General features: G+C 67.0%; 6 protein-coding genes across 6 annotated transcripts; 2 read left to right on the top strand and 4 right to left on the bottom strand.

Moving 5' to 3' along the window:
- Positions 1–230: 230 nt before the first annotated feature.
- H696_04952 (hypothetical protein) lies at positions 231–6,944 on the bottom strand (the record flags this gene model as incomplete). Its single annotated transcript, XM_009498818.1, has 14 exons — positions 231–1,785; positions 1,925–2,206; positions 2,411–2,509; positions 2,640–2,807; positions 2,931–3,011; positions 3,135–3,221; positions 3,337–3,477; positions 3,584–3,664; positions 3,839–3,913; positions 4,076–5,859; positions 5,953–6,221; positions 6,371–6,385; positions 6,557–6,589; positions 6,882–6,944. 14 exons carry the CDS (start codon positions 6,942–6,944, stop codon positions 338–340), a joined length of 4,626 nt encoding a protein of 1,541 aa, XP_009497093.1. The 3' UTR covers positions 231–337.
- Positions 6,945–8,384: 1,440 nt separating this feature from the next.
- On the bottom strand, positions 8,385–9,528 carry H696_04951 (hypothetical protein; the record flags this gene model as incomplete). The annotated part of the gene is made up of 4 exons (XM_009498817.1): positions 8,385–8,489; positions 8,587–8,658; positions 8,791–8,871; positions 9,487–9,528. 4 exons carry the CDS (start codon positions 9,526–9,528, stop codon positions 8,385–8,387), a joined length of 300 nt encoding a protein of 99 aa, XP_009497092.1.
- A 261-nt stretch (positions 9,529–9,789) lies between these two features.
- Positions 9,790–11,749, top strand: H696_04950 (hypothetical protein; the record flags this gene model as incomplete). The annotated part of the gene is made up of 4 exons (XM_009498816.1): positions 9,790–10,965; positions 11,085–11,252; positions 11,336–11,439; positions 11,530–11,749. The coding sequence occupies 4 exons, from the start codon at positions 9,790–9,792 to the stop codon at positions 11,747–11,749; spliced, it is 1,668 nt and encodes a 555-aa protein (XP_009497091.1).
- Positions 11,750–11,996: 247 nt separating this feature from the next.
- Positions 11,997–13,966, bottom strand: H696_04949 (hypothetical protein; the record flags this gene model as incomplete). The annotated part of the gene is made up of 6 exons (XM_009498815.1): positions 11,997–12,648; positions 12,780–13,019; positions 13,143–13,351; positions 13,468–13,543; positions 13,671–13,745; positions 13,866–13,966. 6 exons carry the CDS (start codon positions 13,964–13,966, stop codon positions 11,997–11,999), a joined length of 1,353 nt encoding a protein of 450 aa, XP_009497090.1.
- Positions 13,967–14,326: 360 nt separating this feature from the next.
- Positions 14,327–15,438, top strand: H696_04948 (hypothetical protein). The gene is made up of 2 exons (XM_009498814.1): positions 14,327–14,888; positions 14,981–15,438. The coding sequence occupies exons 1-2, from the start codon at positions 14,451–14,453 to the stop codon at positions 15,344–15,346; spliced, it is 804 nt and encodes a 267-aa protein (XP_009497089.1). The 5' UTR covers positions 14,327–14,450; the 3' UTR covers positions 15,347–15,438.
- A 156-nt stretch (positions 15,439–15,594) lies between these two features.
- On the bottom strand, positions 15,595–17,157 carry H696_04947 (hypothetical protein; the record flags this gene model as incomplete). Its single annotated transcript, XM_009498813.1, has 4 exons — positions 15,595–16,365; positions 16,456–16,572; positions 16,700–16,772; positions 16,883–17,157. 4 exons carry the CDS (start codon positions 17,155–17,157, stop codon positions 15,595–15,597), a joined length of 1,236 nt encoding a protein of 411 aa, XP_009497088.1.
- Between the last annotated feature and the right edge of the window lie 88 nt (positions 17,158–17,245).

Here is a 17,245-nt window from a genome sequence, read left to right as displayed (position 1 = left end):
GGGGGGGGGGGGGGGGGAGACATCGTGCCCTATGGCGCATGGTGTCACCATACACTGGCTCTAGGGTGATGGGAGAGGGAGGGGAGGTTCTACAAGGACAAAGTGGGATACTGATCCGGGGAGATGCGAAGAAAGGGCCCCAAAGGGGCTCGGGGGTGTGGAAGACAGAGAGGGAGGGAGAGAGAGAGAAAGGACGGCAGAATACAGCAAGGAGGCCAGGGGGTGGGTGGGGGGGCACCCGGCTGATCGGCTGCGGTGTTCTCTCGCTCTCACTTTCTCCTCCCTTCGGCGCAGTCCCGGAGGGGATGGTGGGGGAGGGGGAGAGGAGGGGAGGAGGCTACTCAGTTAACGCCTCGAGCCAGGTGTACGAGCTGGAAGTGGCCTCCGGGTCGAAGCGCAGCAGGGCTGCCTGGGCAGGGGTGAGGGGGGGCGCCTCGGCGGGGCTCGCATCAGGCCCAGGCTCGTTGGAGTTGTCGTCGGTCTCCGGATTGTCGTCCGGAGGAAGACGATGCACCAACTGTGCGCGGGGATTCAGGTACTGGAAGGGCGGGATAGCCAGCGCAGTGCGGTAAGTATCGATGATGGCGCCAAGCTTGACCATCATCGGGAACCCGGCCACCCAGTCGGGCAGCTGTCCCCGGTGAACCTCGCTCGCGACAGCCATCCGGATGGCCTCGGCCACCCGGGGCTCCGTATCAAAGAGCTCCGGCTGAGTGGAGGACAGTGCATGCCCGGCCGTCCGGCCGGGCCAAAGGGCCTCCATGGCCAGAACATCCGTCGCCGGGTGCAGCCCGGTCACCGAGGCCAGCAGGGCCAATTTCGACCGATCGCCCTCCGCAACGTGCTGCTCCTGGGACCCGGACGTGGGGTTGTCCTCCAAAATGGTGGACGCCACCTGCAGGCGGGTATACCGCGCCTGCCCGGGGAAGGCCGCCCGAAGGCTGGCGCCCAGTTGGGCCACCTGGCGCTCGCGCTCCTCGACATGCTGCCGGTCAAAGTGCAGCGACTGGTAGGCCAGCAGGCGCAGGGCCGGCAGCGGGCTAACATCCGCCTGGCGGTCCTCCTCCTGCTCATCCATCGCCGTGCTCGAGGGGAAGAGAGCCGCCGCGGCCGCCGGGTCGCCAATCCCACTCAGCCAATCCCTAAGTTGCTCGGCACCCAAGTTCATCAGCGGAATGGGCCGGGTGCGTTTGACATCGGCGCCACACACCCCGGCTGCTGGCAGCCACGACCGGGACTGCAGGTGAGGCGGCAGCAGGGCCGAAAGGAGGGCCGCCTGCTGGTCGAGCTTCTGGTCGTGCGGATGGCGCTCAGACAGCTGGATGGCCAAGTCCGATGGCACGGACACCGCCGCATGCACCAGGCGCAGGGCAAACAGGAGGCACACCTCGATCGGTAGCCCGGTCAGAAGAGCCAGCCCGGTGACCGACAGATTGGCCAAGAGCTCCCCATTGATATAGAGATCCGAACTGGAGGCCACATTCTCCGGGAAGGCGCTCAGCCGACGCGAGGACACCGATGACCAGACCGCGCTGTCGGGCGGGGTGGCCATCTGCCGAAGGCGCGTGGCTGGCAGCTTCAGGCCCAGGTCCCCAAACAGGGCCAGCACCTGCTGGGCTGTCAGAGCACGGAGACCCGACGGCCGACAGGCCAGCGTCAGATAGACACTGCTCAGCAGCGAGGTGGCCGTGCGCCGCTCGCGGAACCACTCCGAATAGATCGTCGACTCGAGGAGGCTCCGGCGAGATTCGATCACACGGCGGACCGCCCGCAGCCGGGCGTGGGCTAGGCGGCAGAGGGAGGAAGAGCAATGTGTCAGAGGGCGGACGGTCGACAGGAGGGCAGCCCTGCCCGTCAGGGGGAAGGTCCCGAGCAAAAGGACCCCTGGGGGGGGGGGGGTGTGGAGGCGAAGGCAGCCACGTACCATCGCTCTCGGCATCATTGGCCCCGAGCTCCTGATCAATGGAGGCCAGCTGCGCGTCCAAGTCCATCCGCATGGCGAAGGGATCGCTCGAGGTGGGGCGCATCGCGGTGAAGAGACACTCGTGGAAGGCCCGGCCAATGGGGCCCGGCGCGAAGAGGAACCGCGGCGAGTCTCGCGAGCCGGACAAAGCCGACTGATCAAACCACCGATCGGAGGTGCGGATCATATGCTCGAAGGACACCTGCGCGGGGTTCTGATCCCGGGCCCAGCAGATGGGTGTGTCTATGGGGGCGTGCCGCCGCGCACGCACAAGCGGAAGAAACACACAATAGGGGGGTTTGGTGAGTGGGGGAGGGTGTTTTGCCGAAAGTAGAAGACATGAAGGTCCCCCGCCCCCCTCTCTCTCTCTCTCCACTGGAAGCGAGCCCGCTTGAAAGCAAAGGGCCCCCATCCCCAATCAAGTAAAGGAAGACCCTGCGGACGCACTGTGTGGCGAGTTCAGTGACAGGAAGGCCAGGCTGCTGGGCATGGTGAGAATTTCGTTCAGGTCCCCCTGGTTGTGGGGAATGTCCCCCAAGGAGTGGGCTGAGGGGAGGATGGGGGGGGGCAAAGCATGAGCGTAAGCGACAACATGGATGTAGAACGAGGGGGGGGGGGGGAGCGAGCGAGAGAAAGATGGGGGCAGGAAAGAGCATCGCAAGAGCAGCCCACGCACACAGGATGGAGCAGCTGTGAATGGCAGGCACCCGGGCCAGAAGAATGCGAGCCATATCCAGCGAGGATATCGTCGACGTGGGGCAGGAGATGGAGATCGACACCGGGACCCGGCCACTCGACAGTCCACTGGCCAGGGACTTGACTGCCGACTTGTCGAGGAAGCAGTCTTTGGGTGCATATGTGCGCGCAAGAGGCGGGCGCCGAAAGGTGAGGGGGAAGGAACGATGGGAGCAAGCGGGCCAGCGAGCGGGCCAGCCGGCGGACGGGAGCATCACCCAGGAGAACGCACTCTTGATGGACAGCGACCGAAGGTTGGCATGCTTCAAATCGTAGAAGAGCATGCTCAGACGTGCCTGAGTAAGGTCCAGGTCTGTGGGGGAGGGGCCAGCCCGCGTGTAAGTCAAGGTGCGCCGAGAAACATGCCGCCCGGGGAGAGCAACAAAAGGAAGGAGGTGACACATTTTTTTCCTGGCGAGACCCCCGCCGAACACACCTTCAAGACAGAGAGAGGAGAGGCGACTGATCGAGGCTGGCAGGGCGTCCAGGTTTCGCGTGACCAATTCCGGCGACGCAGACGAGGCTGAGCATGTTGGGGCAAATCCAGGGCCGGGGAAAAGTCAGTCGGCCTGGCCGAGCGGCGCAATGGTGTGGCAGCACATGAGCGATGCACGGCTGCTGGCCGGCCGGGCACGCACCGGAAAGGGACAGCTGGTCCAGCCTCAGGCGATCATTCTCCGGGAAGCTGAAGGATTCGAAGGACTTCCCGGACAGGCGGAGGGACAAAAGCTGGCCCACGGTAAGCAGCCGCCGGCATCCCTCCGGCGAAAGGGAAATATCTGCTCGAGTAGAGCAGGGTAGGACGCGTGTCAGATGCTGGGCTGCGCAATTTTTTTTTTTTGCCAAGTGGCTGCATATCGGTGCTAATGTGGTCGTGGGGCGCACCCTGCAGGGAGAGGGATTTCATTGACATGCGGTGCCGGAGGAGAGCCGTCACCAGGACATCCTCCGAGTCCTCAAGACAGCCTATGGTGCGCGTGTGGCCGTGTGGATGCGCGTACGCGCATGGGTCGAAGGGCAAACGGCGTGTGTGTTAGAAGGGGGCCGGGACAGGGACCAGGGGCGGCAGGCTCCTCCTTCTCCCGGCAGGGGGAGGAGAGAGAGAGAGAGAACAGCAGATTCACATGCTCCACGCCGTACCAAGGGAGCTCGCCGAGAGGCTGATTTCCTCCAGCGAGTGGGACTGGTCCAGCCGGCGAACCATGGCGGCCAGGGCTGAAAAGGGGGCAGGAAAGGGGCACACACGCAGACACACACACACACACACACACACAAAGTCAGCACAGGCACATGGATGCATCGGGAGGGGGAAAAAAGACGGCTGCCTCCGGCAACAGGATGCGGCGCCAACGAAGGCCCGGACAAGCCCCAGCGCACCAGATGCAGCGGACAAAGTCGATGAGGAGACCGACATCGACAGTCGCGAGGGAAGGGACACCCGGCTGAAGAGGGGCAGTTCGCTCGTGGTCGGCAGCAATTCCGCCTCCTGCGTTGGGCCCGGCGTGTCAGACAGGGTGACCAAGGCACCATTGTGCGACAGACGCGACTCCCAGGGGGCCGGGACATGCGACAGGAGCGAGTCGAAGTGGCGATCATGCGGCAGGTAGACCAACGCCTGGCCGGTGGACCGGTCAAAGCGGGCCGAGCTCCGGATCCCGCTGACCGGCGATTGGACCAGGCGATTGAAGGGAGCCAGCAATTCCAGCAGGGCGGTCGCATGGGCGGGCAAGTCCGAGCGCATGGTCGGCTTGTCGGTTTCCTGCATGGTGACTCGGCGCCCGGGCCGGCCCGGGACACTGGACGCGGCCTGGGCAGGGGCAATGCCGCGGACATTCGCGAGGGAGGGATCCCCCCCCCCCACCCCGGCGGCCATCGGAGCCGGCCAGATGCTGTTGAGCGTGACATGGGACGTGTCACGCCCGAAGCCGCTTGCCGGGGAGGGCACCAGGGGATCATGCATGCGAGCCAGCGAGGCGGTCGACGAGAGCAGAGCCGCCGCCGTTGCCGCCATCGTGGTCAGCGGCAGGGAGAAGGGCGACACCAGGGCCACCGTGGTGGCGGCCACGGCGGACCAGGTGGCCGCGCGCAAGCGCTGTCGCAAGGGCAAGCCAGCCAGCGTGGTGGCCGTATCGGCGAAGGGCGTCAACGGGGGCAGGCGTTGGCCGCCGTGTGTGGCCGGCCCCGGGGCCAGCGGCGTCGGAAGGGGCATCGAGGGCGGCGGCAACAATTGCGCCCTACCGGCCGGTGTCAGGTTGCTCACACGGTCCAAGTGCCGGACCCAGGAGGCCGGACTCAGGATGAAGGGGGCCAGCGGCCGAGCCGCGCGCCGGGTGTGGGGAAGATCACGCAAGCGGGCCTTCCGGGCCGGCGGCAGGTGCGGAGGCGCGCTCACCCTGGCAGCAGGGGGGGCATTGTTGGCCAGGGCAGTGGGGGAGGGGCCCGCCCGGGCGGCCCCCCGGGTGCCGGCGGCATGCCCGGTCGCCGCGGGCTGAGATGCCCCGAAGAAGGCCGTCCGCAAATCCGACCCCAAGCCATGGGCAAGGCGGTTGGAGAAGCGCAGCCGGGCCACCGACGCCGCGGCCGCCTGGCCACGGTGAAGATACTTGATATGGCTCCCTTCCGGCGGGATGACGATGTCATTTGGCAGCAGCGGAGCCGGGGTGAGGTTCTCCAAGGCCAGGGGCGCCGTCGGGTTGGCGCGATTGGGCACAGCTCGCAGGGCCGCCTGGCGAAAGGCCTGCGGGAGGTGCGCATCACGGTAGATACTCTGGCCATTGATGAGCATCGGATGGGTGTCCTCCAAATAATTCAAAACCCGGTGGTGCGGACTGGTGGCCTGCTGGTAGGCCTTCATGTCGTCCATGGCCTGGTGCACGGCACGCCGGGCTTCGGGTGGGACCTCGCTCAGGGTCATTGGCCCCGAGGGGGAGCCAGATCGGGGGGCGGGCGGGATCGTGTATCGGTAGCGCGGAGGGTCATACTGCAGGCCAATCGGACTGTCGCGGCTCCGGTATTGGGTGGTTTCGTCGAGCGGCCGAGTGAAAGACGGCCCGGGGAGGACCTGGTCCCCGGGGCGCGAGGGATTTGTGAAAGTGATGATTGGACGGAAGTTCTCCGGAATCGGTGGCTGGGAGGACGACCGCTTTGGCGGCCTCGACCGTCTTGGGGGGGACGAGTGCCAAGGAGGGCGTCTGTGCCCGGAGGTGTCGGCCATCGGCGGTTCCGGGGGGGAGCCCTGCGGCGAGGAAAAGGACCGCATGGGTCGACCAGCCGCACCCTCCGCCGGGGGAGGCCCGGCATTGGGGAAACGCGAGGGGAATTGCTTCGGCCCGGGCTTACCGCCGGCCACCCAGGGCGAGACCCGAGCGCCGGAGGATGGATTCCGGTCCGAAGCCGAGGAGTAGGGCCGGTGGCTGCCGGCGGCGGCGGCGGCGGCAGAGGCGGTGACACCGGCGGCGGTGGTCACACTGGCCGGGGTAACCCCTCCGGGGCCGAAGGATGGCCCCAGGCGCCCGTGTGCCCGCTGGAGGCGCACGAACCGCAGTGAGAGCGCCATGTCGCCGGCGGGCTACAATGGGATGCGCAAGGGGTTGCCGAGGGGGCGCAAGCAGGGAGGGGCGGGTGCAAGTAAATACCCGGAGGGCGAGGAGCAGCAAGCGGAGATGGCCGCACTCGGCGGCCGGTGTCCTGAGCCGTGCGGGTAGGAGGGACGGGGGAGGGGGGGGGGGGGCATGGAAAAGAGGAAAAGGGTCAGAAGGAGCCTCTGGTTAGAAAGGGCGTGCATCTACACAGCAAGTATCTGTGTCTGTGTGGGTGTCGGTGTCGGTGTCGGTGTGTGGGATGCGCTGGATCGCGTACAGGGCCCGGATCCCGGGGGAACAGCAGGGGGTGCTGTGAAGGGAGAGGAGGGTGGGATGCTGGTCGAGGAGCGGCGGAGCGACAGTGATTGGATGCTCACACAAAGGCGTGCACAGGAAAGGTAGGCCAGGGGGGGGAGGGAGGGGGGGAGAGCAGGGGCCAGTGGCGAAGGGATGCAGCGTCCGCCCGGGGAGACGAAGGGAAAAGGGGAGCAGGGGGGGAAGGGGTGATATGGCAAGGGGGAGGGGGACGGGTGCATTGTTTTGGCAAACATGCAGGAGGCCCTGCCGCGCGAGGGCGGGGGACTCTTTTCGGTGCGATGAACACCTGGCGCCAGGTCGCGGCTACGATACACCGCACGGCGTGATGGCTTGGTTTCCTCGGTCATGGCGGACCGGTGTCCGAGCAGGGATGCTCGTTTGCCGAACCAGCAGCGCGTTTCTTGTCAGGTGGAGAGGGAGGGGGGAGGCGGGGGTCGCCTCGACTGACGCGACCCCGGCCCAGGTGGAGGGATGCCGTTCGGGGCGCAAGGTCCACAGGCAGCCCAGCGACAATCTAGGCGCGTGGCTTGCGGTTTGTCGGGCGAGCGGGCGCGCGGGGGGGGGGGCGGAGGAAGACCACAGGGGCGGCCGTGTGCATATGGGCTGGGCGCCAGAGCCGCCCGGGACCTCTCGGCAGGTCGCCCCATGGTTTCTGGGGCACACGCACACACAGACACGCGTGTCTGTGTGTGTGTGTGTGCGTGCCCACGATCTGCCGACTGCTCCGCCCGGCCACCTTGGCGGTTGGTCCTTGGGCACCGTGTGCGCCCCCGCCCCGCGCCGCCCCCGCCATCGGTGCATCCTTTCTCTCCGCCCGCTCCGGCACCCATGCTCTTCCCTGCGCGCCAAAGCGCGCATGTGCCCGGGCCGGCGCCCGGCGGGGGGACGCAAGTGTGCCCGCGAGGGGCGGGAGCCAGGGAGAGAGAGGCCGAACAACGAGCTCGCGGCCCGGCGTCCACCTTCACCGACTCCCAATGCTTGGACATGGTTCTAATAGAGCAGACGGCATGATCGTCGGAACCCCGTGCTGGGGCGCGTTATGAATGCTCACGAATGCCATTCCAAAGCGCCCGTAGCAGCCTATGCTACAATGTCGGCATGCTGTATTTGCAGAAGTGAGCCTTTTGCAGTTGCCCACCATCTCGCCGGGGTGTTTTTGTCTGTTGAGGTGGCGGCATTTTTTTCCCCCGATGGCGCTGTGCGCGCGCGCACACACACACACACACAGGCCGGGCAGGGGGACGGGGAGTTGCACCGGGCCGGGCGCGGTGCAGGCGGCAGGACGGACGGCGGCTGAGCGTGCTCTTTGACGCGGGAGAGAGTTGGCCCTTCGCCCGTCTGAATGTTCTCTCTCTCTCCCCCCCCCCCCCCCCTCGTCAGGATGGGCGCGGCAGAGAGCCGGTGGCAGGTGCCGATCGCTGCCAGCCTGATGGCCCTCGCGCGCCGGGCGTGGCCGCCCCCTCGTCTCTCCTGCCGGGTGCCAGAGCATCAGCAAGCCGGGGTGTATTCCGGTGGGAGCAGCGGCGAAGGGGGGGGGGGGGGAGGGGGCGACAGGCCCGGAGAGGGAGGGCGCCCGCGCCCGCACGCAACAGCGAGTCAAATGCAAACACACATACAAACGGATACAGCCGGCATAGGTGTGTGTGTGTGTGTGTGTGGGCAGCAGGCAAGGATAGGTGCGGACGGGGTATCTCAGCATGCTCGTGTATGATGTGTGTGTGTATATATATATGTGAAAACAGGGCGCGCAAGGCGCATACGAAGAGAGGGACAGAGGGAGCGGGACCTTACTCGGCCTTGGGGGCGCCGGCGGCCGGGGAGTAGGGGGGGATGGGGATGCCCTTCGACTCCATGTAGCGCATGCGATCGGCGACGAGCTTCTTGTACTCGTTCTGTGTGTGTGTGGGGGGGGGGGGAGGGGAGTCTTGTGAGTGAAAGGTGGACAGATGGCGAGGGAAGGAGGGGCAGGAGAGATGGTGGCACACGTACGGCCTTGGTGTTGTTGAGGCACTCCATGTAGTTCTCGAACTGCGGCTGGCACTTGAAGGACTCCTCGGGGAGCTGGTGGCAGGAAGTGCAAGCAGGGGGGCGAGTATCGGGAAATGGCGGCAAAGGTGAGGGGAGGAGAACAGAGAGACAGGAGGAGGAGGAGAGAGGAAAAAACAGGTGGCAAAAGCAGGGGGAGATGCGTACGGCGCGAGTGCAAGACTCGAAGCGGACAAGGTGCGTGTGGCACTTGTGGTTGGAAGACACGGGGTTCGCACGGAGGGGGGTCTGAGGGCGGGGAAAAGCAAGGTGGCAAGTGTTAGGGAGAGAGGTGGGGATAGGGGGTGACGATTTCAGAGGACGCAAGAGGACCGGAGCCAGGCGCGAGCGAGGGCCGAGAAAAGGAGAAAGGGAGAGGGACGGGCGGAGTGGGGGGGGGGTGGTGGTGTGTGTGGGTTTGTTTTGGTGGGGGTGTTGGGGGGTGTTCTGGTGTTTTTGGGGTGTGTGGGTGGGGTTGGGGGGGGGGGGGTGCCCTGTGTTTTGTTCTTTTGCGGGGGGGGTGTTTTTTCCTGTCCTTTTTCTTTTTTCTTGGTTTTTGTGGGGTTGTGGGTGTTTTTCTTTTTGGGAGGCGCCCTGGCTGCGGGGCCGGGGGGGGGGGAGGGCCGGGCGGCCAGCCAACGCCCACATCTCCGGCGGTCGGGGAGCAGGCGGAGGGCTCGGAGGCCGGCCGGCACCACCTAAAAGCGGCGCCTGACCGCGCACGTCACGCGATCAGTTCCATGTTCGTTGGCTGCCGCCATATGTGTTCCTGCTCCTGGCCTCCGGCCTGCCGGGGGATCTCCCGGCCCATCTCCAGGCGGATGGGCCTGGCCTCGGGCCCCGCCGGAGTTTAGTCGCCGGCACCGCCACATCACCGGCGCCGCCTCTGCCACGGGCACGCCCCATTCAGCCAACCGACGCGACTAGGGCCCTCCGGCAGAATGCCGAGGGAAAACGTGCGTCTCGCGGCCCGGTAGGAGGGCAGGCCTTGGGCTCGAGAGAAGAGCCCGGTTGGTGTGACTGCCTCGCCGCCGCGGCCCTGCATGCCCCCCTCCGCCGCCCCTCCTCCCTCCCCCCTTCCTGCCTCTCCTTCCCCCTTGCTCCCGCCCCCCCCCCCCTCCGCCTATCGCCCTCCTCTCCTGGTCGCGCATCGATCCTGCCCGAGAGATGGACGAGTCCTCCTTCCTGGACGGGCACTTGACGCGCCTTGCCGGCGCCCCGGGGCCGGACCTCCCGTGGAGTCGCACCTCCGAGGCGACCCTGCAGCAGAATGACCAGTTCCTGCTTTTCGTGCATCCGCCCTTCGAATTGGAGCCGAAGGACATTCGCCGGCGCCGAAGCCACACGGCGCCGGTGACGCCGGAGTCCCCGCACCTGGATGCGGCCCTGGCCGAATGGCAGGCATACGTCCTCCGGCGCCTGCCGGGGTGGGTATGGCTGCGCTCGCTGACGGCCCGGGCCAGTGCCCTGCTGGCTCACCCGTGGTCCCCGGTGCGCCGGCCGGCCCTGGCGGTTCTCCTGCCGGCGGTGACCCCCTCGCACGCCAGCGGCCCCGATGCCCAGGCCGCCGATCGGGCCTGGCTCCAGCAGTACCGCCTGCCTTCCTTCCACGTGGACAGCCTCTTCGCGCTGATGGCCCTGCGTTTGGCGCGCATCCGGGTGCCGAGCGACACGCCGGGGGCCTCGCCCTCCAGCGCCAACTTCCGGTTCATGGTCAGCGACCGGGTGGCCCCCGAGGGGGCGCCCTCGCTCGATGGCTTGCCCTTCTTTTCGGTGTCGCGCTCGGCTCCCACCCAGGGGGATGATGAGCCCAAGGTCCTGGCGGCCGATGTGCAAACGGCCCTGGTGGACCGGATGCGCCTGCTGCACTTCCTCCAACGTCTGGACTATAGCGCACTTCCGTCTGGCCCGGCCCCGGCCGGGCAGCTGCTTCTCCAGGCGTCCCCGCCGCCTGTGGCGGCCCCGTTGGCGGCTCCCCCGCCGCCGGCTGGCAGCACCGCCGCCGGGGCGCCCCCGCGCCCGGGCGGTCTGGCCGAGCTGCTTGCCTCGTCGGCGACCATCGCCCCGGACCTCCCCCGGCGGATATGGGCTGCGGCCCCGTCGCGCGAGGCCGTGCGCCAGTCACTGGTCGAGGCGCTGGCCCGGGCCCGGGCCGGCCTCTCGCTGGACAGCATTCGTGCCTTCTTTGGTCGTGCTTCCGCCGCCCAGCCGACCTCGGTTCCTGGGCTGTACCAGCCCCCAGCCGAGGCCACGCCCGCCGATGTCCCGGGGCCCCTCTTTTCGGGCGATCCGGCGGTCGACGCGCTGCTGGTTCTCATCCACCAGCTGATTCGGCCGTTTGTGGTGCGTCGCTGTGTCCCGCTGTGTCCCGCTTCGCCCCCTCTTCCTTGGGGCTCCTGTCGGCCCTATTCCCCCGCCGCTCGCCATATTGACCGACCCCCCCTCCCCCCCCCCTCCCGCAGCTGTTCCACCTGTACTACGATCAGCCGAATGCCCAGCTCTTCCTGCGGTTTTGGACCATGCAGCGTGGCCGACCCTTCGGCAATGGGCGCACCATGTTGGCTCGATACATCGCCTCGCAGCGCCTCGAACACAGCTTCAGACACGAGTCTGCCTTGCGCCAGAACACCGTGCGCCGACATGCGTCTGCCCTCCCTTTGTGCCCCCCCCCCCCCCGGCCAGCCTGTCCTGACTCAGTTTCAACATCTCCCAGTTCTCCCAGGAGCGCTTCTGCTCGGCTCTGCGCCAGTTGGAGACCCTCCTCCGGGGGGATGCCGACGCCGGCATCCCAGGGTGTAGCTTCCTGGCTGGCGAGCAGTACGCCTAATCCGCTTGTCCTTCTCCTTTCTACCTCCCCTCCCCCCCCTCCCTCCTCCCTCCCAAGCTGACACCCTTTCGCCACCGCAGACTCGGCCCGGCAGATGTCTACCTGGCGGCACACCTCCTGCCAATCCTCATCCTTGGCGCGGCCCCGGCCACTGCCCACACTTTCGGGCCTCTGCTCTCCCGGCAGCTGGCCACATACAGCCCGGCTCTGCCGAACACCTCGGTGGCCGTCCTGCTGCGGGAGGACTTCCCCTCTGTGGCGGACCTCTGTCACCGGGTTTACAGCCAAGTCTTTTCGTAAGGGGGCTGCCTGGCGCTGTCCTGCCTCGCGCCCGCCCGGGTTCCCTGTGGCTTGCTCTTGCTCGCTGTCGGCAGCCCACCGCCGACATCCTGACACCCACGCACATGCACATCAATACACCATAGAATCCTTCCCCCCTCCTGCCCCCCTCCCGCCCCTGCCATCCGGATGGCGAAGGGAAGGGGAAAAAAATGGAGGGAGAGAACAAAGGCAGCTCCATTGTTGGCGGTTGTCGGCCTTCTCACACTCACACATCACTCACCACGCCGCCTGGCATGAGGGCGTCATAGTGTGCCCGGGCCAGGCCGACCAGGGTCAAGCCGACGGTCGCCGCATGCAGCCACCAGAGGGTCAACTTCGCCAGGGTGCCAATGGCCCGGAGCCCGGGCGAGAGACTGGCCGTGACATCCTGCAGACTCCATGCCACACTGCCGGCCAGGGCCATCAGCAACGGGACACTCAGCAATTCGGTGGCCACAACGCACAGCTGCAACAGGGTTGGCACGACGTGGCTCTGGAGCTCGGCCAGACCGAGGGTCAGACGCGTGGACGAGGCGCCAGGAGCGGCCAAGCGCCGCAAACGGAAGGGCACCGCCGCCAGGTAGGCCGCCAGCACCGGGCGCAGGGCCAGCATGTGCGCGACAGCCGCGAGCCCAGCCAAGGCGCTCTGCTGGCCCGGGACCAGGGGGAGAACCGGCGTCAGGGAGAGGCAAAAGAGGGCACTCAATGCCAGGGGAAGAATGGCCAGTAGCCGAGCGCCGCGACCGGTGCCCGGCAGCAGGAAAAGCAGATGGTAAATGGCGCGCGCCCGGCGCCGGGCGGCGTGTGCCATGACTCCGGTGGAGAAGCCCAGCAGGAGAGCCACGCTCAGCTGGAGGTTGCTGAATGACATGCGGCAGCTAGGAGGCAGAGATACGGGCAGCCGGGTTAGCAGGGTCCAGACCATGCGGCCCCATGTATGCTTGCTTGCTTGCTTGCTTGCTTGCTTGCTTGCTGGGGGGGGGGGGCAAACCCGGCAAGGGTTACGCACCTGGATAGGGGATCCTGGTTGACACTGGTCATGAATGCATGGCACATGGTTTGCATGCTGTCAAATACCTGGCCCCGGAGATCGATCGACACCAGCGGGCCGGGAAGGCCAGACGACTCGGGATCCGCCGCCCAGAGAAGCAGCAGGGCCGCCACCAGGGCGAAGACCGTCACCCGTACGGAGCGCTGCAGGGCGAAGTTGCGCACCCCGTGCTTGACACTGGCGCGCGCGGTTGAAGCGCTGCATGGAGAGAGGGAGGGAGAGGGGAAGAGAGGGGGAGAGAGGGGGAAGGAGGCGGCATGAGAAAATCGCATTTGCAAGAAGGATGAGGAAGAGAGTCCGAGTGCGCGCGCGCGCACGCACAGGATGTAGACAAACGACATGACCGCCAGAGCCAGGGCCCAGGGAAAGTATCCGGAGGTGAGGGCAAACCGGGGAAGAGCGCGCGACAGGAGCTCCGCCGTGCCGAGCGACAGGAGGGCGGCCACGCCAGCCGACAAAACCGACGAATACACGTCGTAAGTCGGCCGCAAGGTGAGGATGCCATTTTGGCCGATGGCTGGGGGCCGAATCTGCCAACCGGGACGGACTGTCAGATCACCCGGCGGGAAAGGAGGGGGACGCCTTCGAGGGTGCAAGAAGGCGGGCAAAAGGGGCAGGAGGAAGGGCGGGAGGAGGGCACAAACACTACCTCCTGCTGCTCGAGCTTCAGATCTGCCAGCTCGGCAATCGGGATGACAAAGGTGTCATGCGCCAGCGAGCCACTGAGACGTAGATCAGGGTGGGAGAGGGGGCCAGAGCGGTGTATGTGTGTGTGAGAGAGAAGGAGAGAGAGAAGGAGAGAGAGAAGGAGAGAGAGGGCGACACCGGGGGGAAAAGCCGGGAACATACTCCTTTCCAACGGGCGCAGCCTTCTGGAAGACATCACGAAGCTGGCTCTCATCGGGGAGCTGGTAATATTGGATGCTAGGCAAGGGCACGAGTCAGTTGATGGCCGTGGCAAGGGGGGAGGGGCGTGTGAGTGGGCCGGGAAATGTCCACACGCAGGCCCGCCGATCGAGAGCCAGGACCACACGCCCAGCGTACCCGGAGAGCAGCCGGTGCGCGGCATCAAAGGTGGCCAGGAGCTTTATGGACAGGAAGGACCCGAGCACGGTGGCCGTGAGGTTCGGCCCGAGGAAGCCCATGCTTGCAGGGGACGCAGGATCAGGGCCTATGTGCGAGGAGGCGAATGCGAGGGGGGAGGAGGGGGGGGGGGGGGGGGGGGGGGGGGGGGGGGGGGGGGGGGGGGGGGGGGGGGGGGGGCGGGGGGAGCGGAGGCCAGCAAGGGAAAGCAGCTGAACAGGACCGCGGTGGAGAGGGGGGGACTGTCGCCCGGGCCCCTGCCCCCATCTAGAAACACGGCCGGCCAAGAACCCCGGCGCGCCGATCGGGCCGAGCTGCCAACTGATGGCGGTGGTGCCACGCGCAGATCTCCACACCGCGGCGACCGTAAAAGGACCGTGCAATCTGCCCCCCCCCCTCCCCCGCAGCTCCTGGCTGCGATCTACACCACTCCCTCCTCCCCTGTTCCCCCCCCCGCTCTCCCCTCCCCCGCCATCGCCTGGCCTCTCCTCCGTTTGAGCCTCCCTCGCTTCCCTGGCATCCGGCACGACGCCCTACCCGGAAGCAATGCCATCCCCGCCGCGCTCCGGAAGCAGCTTCACCATGTGCATGGCACGGGCCCGCTCGGCCGCCCTCCTCTTCGCCGAGGATCCAGGTCCCACGGCCGGCGCGCTGGAGGCCTCCCTGCGTCAAGCATCCATGTACCACCTCTCGCCTGAGCACCCGGCTCGGATGGCGGACTTGCGTGTGCATCTTCGCCATTTGCCCACCCTGCTGAGTCTTGTTGGGCTGAATGTGGCAAATGACCGGGCCCCAGCCCTGCCAGCTGGGGTCCTCCGGTGCCCGGTCCATCGAGGAGGTGCTCGATGTCAGTTTGACCGGGCCATTCGCCAGGCGACCGCCGATGTCGTGGCCGACTACCTGCGCAGCGGCCCCCCACCACTGCCCGGGGCTGGGGGGTATCTCCCTCTGTCGGGCTTGCTCGAGCTCCTGCATCTTATCCAGGTATGTCCGTCTGTCCTCCCTGTCGCGGGCCCCTTGGCACTCATGCGCGCGCCTGACACGCTCGGCTCCCCGCCCCCCCCCTCCCTTCGCAGGCGGCCATCAATCGCGAGCTGCTGGCCATCCGGCTGTTTGACATTATCGTTCGGTCGGGGCAGCCTAAAGCCCCCGCTCGGGCGGCCCTGTTTGCCCAGGCAGCGGGCTGGCCAGCCCCCCTCGCCCCGGTCCCCCCATGCTCCAGCAGGCTGACCGTGAGGACGATCTACAATTCGATGAGGATGTTCCGGCTGCTGGGTCTGCCGGATGTCCCACTCCGCCGTGCCGATGTGCTGGCCATGATTCGGAATGGCGCCCGTATTGACGCTCGCCCGCCGGGCTCCACGGCCTCCGGGCGGGTATCCTATTCGGCCTTTCGCGCGCTGGCCGCGCAGGCAGGCGCCCTCTTTTTGGAAGACTCTTAATGCCGGAGGCACCAAAAATGTGGCGCCCCCTCCCCCACGCGTGGCATGGACATGAACATGGCCAACAAAAAAGAGCAGCCGGCGTGCAAAAGAAGGATGGATGTCTATCAACAAGGGGGGAGGCTTGGGGGATTGAGCAGTGCGCGAGGAAAGAAGGGCAACATCACTGCCGCTGGTATCGGGGAAGAAAGAGGCGGGGGGGGGGGGGGGGGGGGGGGGGGGGGGGAACGGGAGGGCGGAGGAGCACTCTAGTAGCCGAAATCATTGCCATAGCCACTGCCACGACCACCGAAGCCACGGCCGCCGCGATCGCGGTCGCCACGGCCGCCGCGATCACGGTCGCCACGGCCGCCAAAGCCGCGGTCGCGGTCACCACCGAAGCCGCGGTCGCCACGGCCGCCACGGTCACGGTCGCCACGGCCGCCAAAGCCGCGGTCGCGGTCGCCACCGCGGCTGAACTGATGCCGGACCGGCTCGCGGTACATGTCCTGAATCATCTTGCGGGAGCCCTCGGCATTGCAGGCCACCGCCTTGGCCAGGACAGAGCGGGCATCGCCATGGCGCGAGATGAGCAGGTCCACCGAGGGCAGGTAGTGCGCGGCGATGGCGTCGTCCACCTCCAGAATGCGGTCGATGGCATCGCTGACCGAGTAAAGGGCGAAGTCATTCTCGGTCGGCGCGTCGACGAAGGACAGCTCGGCCCGGTTGGAAATGTCACGCAGGAGCTGGTTCGACTGGCCATCGTCGAACATGGCCACGACACCGGTGCGCCCGGCGCGGCCAGTGCGCCCAGACCGGTGGACATAGCTCTCCAGGCTGGTGGGCGGCTCGGTGTGGATGACCAGGTCGCACTCGGGGATGTCGATGCCGCGAGCCGCCACATCGGTGGCAACCAGGACCTTGAGGGTGCCCTTGCGGAAGCGGTTCATCAGGTCGGTGCGCACGCTCTGGCTCAGGTCCGAGTGGACCGGCGCCGCGGCGATGCCGGTCGACTGCATGCGCTCGGCAATCTCAGTGCACTGTGAGGGCCGGCGCGGGCGAGGAGGAGACAGGTGTCAGTGCTGGGGATTGAGTGGCGGAGGAGCCGGGCGGGAGGCCGAAAGACGCACGTCGGTCTTCTTGTTGCTGAAGACGATGGTACGGCGGGGGCGCAGGGAGGAAACCAGCAGCGAAGCGGTCAGCGACCGGCTGGCGTGACCACGAATGGGGAAGGTGAAGTGGGCGATCTGGGAGGGGGGAGGGGGGAGGGGGGGGGGAAGTATGTCAGTCTCAATGTCCTGGCCCCAGCTGCCTCGGGCAGGAGGGGCGGCGGAGGCAGCGGGAGAGGGGCGCAGAGTGCCCATGCCTGCGCACCTTCGAGGGGACAGCCGTCGAGGCAGTGTCGATGGTGTGGTAGTTGGGCGACATGCAGCGGTTGACCAGGGAGCTGAGGAGGAGAGCAAGGGGGAGGGAGGGGGGGGGGGGAAGGTAATTAGTATGAGAACCAACGAGGCGAGGTCCGGAAGGGCGGTCCACCAAAAGGAATGCCACACGCACGACACCGACGGCGGCATGGTCGCACTGAACAGGAGCATCTGGCGATCGCGCTGGGCCTGGGAAAGCATGAACTGGATGTCATCCGAAAAGGAGGGGGACATCATCTCGTCGGCCTCATCCAGGGCCACGACACTCACCTCGGAGAGGTCGCAGTGGCGGTTGTTGATCAGATCGATCAGGCGCCCGGGGGTGGCCACCAGGATATCGACTCCGCTCTGGATCTGGCGAGCCTGCGCCTCGTACGAGGAGCCGCCGTAGATGCAGGCCGAGCGCATGCCGACGGCCGACTCGATGTCGGCCAGCTGACGATGGAGCTATTTCCACAAGGACAAAGGAGAGCCCAGCGAGCCAGGCGGCGCGGTG

The sequence above is a fragment of the Fonticula alba genome, assembly GCF_000388065.1.
Source record: "Fonticula alba strain ATCC 38817 unplaced genomic scaffold supercont2.8, whole genome shotgun sequence".
Lineage (NCBI taxonomy): Eukaryota > Rotosphaerida > Fonticulaceae > Fonticula > Fonticula alba.
Note: the sequence above shows the minus strand (reverse complement) of the source record. Positions and strands in the feature narration are given on the sequence as shown.

Excerpts from the sequence above, each read along its gene's own strand:
- H696_04948 (XM_009498814.1), top strand. The coding sequence starts at position 14,451 with ATGCCATCCCCGCCGCGCTCCGGAAGCAGCTTCACCATGTGCATGGCA. Across the intron at positions 14,889-14,980 it reads AGCTCCTGCATCTTATCCAG|GCGGCCATCAATCGCGAGCT; the intron begins GTATGTCCGTCT and ends CTCCCTTCGCAG.